The sequence below is a fragment of the Penaeus chinensis genome, chromosome 39 (genome assembly GCF_019202785.1).
Source record: "Penaeus chinensis breed Huanghai No. 1 chromosome 39, ASM1920278v2, whole genome shotgun sequence".
In the NCBI taxonomy this organism is placed as follows: domain Eukaryota; kingdom Metazoa; phylum Arthropoda; class Malacostraca; order Decapoda; family Penaeidae; genus Penaeus; species Penaeus chinensis.
This window is the reverse complement of record NC_061857.1, coordinates 18,303,635-18,307,261: the sequence shown is the minus strand read 5'-3', so window position 1 is coordinate 18,307,261 and position 3,627 is coordinate 18,303,635. Positions and strand designations below refer to the sequence as shown.

Here is a 3,627-nt window from a genome sequence, read left to right as displayed (position 1 = left end):
ATGAGTATGAATAAAACGAGATTAATAGAAATGTCTTATTTTGAGTGTGTGTCGTTCTCGAATTATTTTCTCTTTATTTTGTGTCTGTTTGTCTGTTTGATTGGCGAGAGAAAAGGCCTCTGGAAATCTATCATCATCAGCGGCTCTAATTCAGAAAGATGTGTGTGTATATCTATATATCTTTATCTATCTATATATATATATATCTGTCTATCTATATATATATGCATGTGTATATATATGAACATTGACATATGTATTTTTGTCCTTTTTCTTCTTCTTTCTTTCTTTTTTTTTCTGCCTCTCTCTTTTTTTTTCTTTCTTTCTTTCTTTCTTCTTTTTTTTTTCTTCTTCTTACTCTTATTCTTATTCTTATTCTTATTATTTTTCTTCTTATTATTCTTATTATTATTTTTCTTCTTCCTCTTCATCTTCTTCTTTTTTCTTTTCCTTTTTCTTCTTCTCCCTCTTCTTCACCATTCTTTCCCCAAGACTGTATACAAGTTAGCTCTACATCATAATCTCTCTCTCCATGAGCAACATAACACCTTAACCCTCTAATGCTGTTAATTCCATATTACTCTCATCTCCTCTCTCCTTCCAGCCTCCATGAGAACTACATATATCTCTCCACCTCATAGTTAGACCAACGTAGCGTCTCTTGAACCGTACTCCTGTTGACAAGTGTAGAAAAGGTATATCTTCATAATACAAGAGATGTATTTGACTGGTTTATCATCGTTAGATATACATGTATTTATGACGAAGATATAATCGAAACCGGTTAAATACATCTCTTGTATTGTGAAGATATTAATTCGCATTCGTTCCATTTCTACATAGCTTCTCTTCCTCACAACGAATGAGGGGGAAGGCGAGGAGGGAAGAAGGGGGAAGGGAAAGTGAGGGAGAGAGAGAAAGGGGGGGAGGGGAAGAGAAGTTGAGGGGAGGAAGGAGAGGTGGAGAGAAGAGGAAGGGGAGGAGGAAAAGAGGAAAGTAAAAAGGGGGAAGAAAGTGAAGGGGAAGGAGGAGATAGAGAAAGAGCAGAATGGAAGAAAAAGGGAGGGGAGAGAGAAGGGAGGGGACGAGAGAGAGAGAGGGGAAAAAAACGGTAGATGGAGGGAGGGTAGAAAATGGAGGGCGGAGGGGAAAAGGAGATGGCAAGGGAGCAGAGAGCGATGAACAGGGGGGGATATTAGAAGAACAGAAGGGGAGGGGAAGAGAGGGGAAAGAAGACAGAACAAAAGAAGAAAGGGGGAGAGGGGAAAAAGTCGAGAGAAGAACAGAAAGGGAGGGGAAAAGTAAGAAAGAAGATGGAGAGAAAACAGAAGGGGGGGAAAGGGTGAAAGGGGGAAAGAAAATAGGGAGATAGGAAGGGGAGGAGGGAGAGAGAAGGAAAGATGTTGGGAGGACAGAAAAGGGGAAAGAAAATGGAGGAGGAACAGAGGAGGGGAGAGAAGAGAAGTGGAAAGATTAGACGAGGGGAAAGGGAAGGAGAGATAAAGTATAAAAAGGAACACAGATAAAGCGATATAGAAAATGGAAGAGAAGCACTAAAAAGAAAAGAGAAAACTCACGAGAAAGGGAAAGAAAATGGAGGCAAAGCAGTAGAGAAGGAGGAAAGGGGAAGAAAAGGGGGGAGAGAAAGAGAGAGAGAGAAAAAAGAGAGAGAGAGAGAGAAAGAGAGAGAGAGAGAAAGAAAGAGAGAGAGAGAAAGAGAAAGAGAGAAAGAGAGAGAGACAGAGAAAGAAAGATATAGAGAGAGAAAGAGAGAGATAGAGAAGGCGCGAGGCGAGATGAGTTCACACATAACAAAGATATATATAATGGAAAAAGCGCCCAGTCCCATTCCTAAATTCTCAGACCGTGTTTTCTCTCCTCGCCCATGAGATTTAGGATAAGCTGTATGCCCTAAAGACTGCGAGACTTATTAATTCTTCCACTCTCCCTCGTAAAAAAAAAGGAAAAAAAATAGGCAGATATCCCCCTCCCTGAGAGAGAAAAAAAGAAAGATCAAGAAGAAGAGGAATTAGTAAAAAAAAGGAATTGAAAAAAAAGAAACACATACACCTCCCTAAGACAAAAAAAGAATCGAAAATGTATACACCAGACATCGGCGCAATAAGGGTCACACGCCCGTGCTTTGGACTCGTGAAAATAGCCCTTCCGCGCGGCGCGTCCCATCCGCGAGATTTTTTAAGTGCGACACATTTTGGAAAATTTTTACAACTTCATTAAGAATGCCCGGGGGAGTCAAATTTCTCAACTTTGTGTTTTTAATTAATCTCCTTACTCTTAATCACTCCAGCTTGGTAATTAGCAGCAGTTTCTAATCTCGGAACCGTCTTAATTAAAAATTGATTTAAAAATTGTCTCGGATCACTCTCGCGCCGCCCCTCGTCTGGGCGGGGGGGGGGGGGGGGGGGGGGTATGGTGCTAGGGTGGTATGGTGCCTCATGGTGTTAAGGTGCGATGGTGGGTGGTATGGTGTGGGATGGTGTGTTAGGGTGAAAGGTATAGTGCGCATTGGTGTTAGGGCGGGTGGTATGGTGCCAGGGTGGATGCTATGGTGTTATGGTAGATGGTATGATTAAAACGATGGGTGGTATGGTGTGTTATGATGTATATTGGTGTTGGGGCGGGTGATATGGTGCTATGGTGACGCTAAAGTGTGTTAAAGTGGGTGGTATGGTGTTATGGTAGGTGGTATGATTAAAATGATGGGTGGTATGGTGTGTTATGACGGGTGGTATGATGTATATTGGTTTCACGGCGGGAAATGTGACGGGAATTGGTAATACGGTGCCGGTAAAGTGTGTTATAGTGGGTGGTATGGTGTTATGTTGGTACCACGGTAGTGTGTGGTTGCTACGGAATTCCTTGAAGTGTTACGATGTGCTATGATGGAAGTGCGGTGTGCTGTTCCAAGTGCTAAGGTGTTATGAAGGTGTCACGGCTAGTGTTACTCTAATAACAGGTGTTACGGTGTGTTGAAACAAGTGTTACAGTGGTATGCTAAGTGTTACGGTGTGTTACAATGATGATGCAGAAGCGAAAGAGGCTGAAATAGTGACGGCCGGCCGTGATGGCGTGTGGAGCGATGATATTATTATCATTATGATTATCATTATTGTCATTTTTGTCATTATCATCATTATCATTATTGTTACTGTTATTATTATTATCATTATTATTACTACTATTATTATTATATCACTATTATTATTGCTATCACTATTATTATTGCTATTATTATTATTATAATTATTATAATTATTATTATTATTATCATCATCATCATTATTATCATTAATATTATTATTATCATTATTATATCACTATTATTATTGCTATTATTATTATTATTATTGTTATTATCATTATTATTATTATTATTATCATTATTGTTATTGTTATTATTATTATCATTATCATCATTATCATTAGTATCATCATTATTATTGTTGTTATCATTATAGATAGTGTCCTTATTACTACTACTATTATTATCATCACTATTGTTACTATGATAATTTTTTTTATCATTATTATTTTTGTTTTATTAGTGTTGTTGTTATTGTTATTATTATTGCTGTTGCTGTAACTATTACTGTCATTATCATTATA

At 38.4% G+C, this 3,627-nt stretch overlaps 1 protein-coding gene across 1 annotated transcript in view; it reads right to left on the bottom strand.

Moving 5' to 3' along the window:
* Positions 1-549: 549 nt before the first annotated feature.
* The window catches only part of LOC125046486 (synaptotagmin-4-like), a 61,541-nt gene continuing 58,463 nt past the window's right edge, over positions 550-3,627 (bottom strand). The window contains exon 9 of the mRNA XM_047644265.1: positions 550-674. Within this exon, the coding sequence (XP_047500221.1) occupies positions 550-674 (125 nt within the window). The remainder of the gene's footprint in view (positions 675-3,627) is intronic.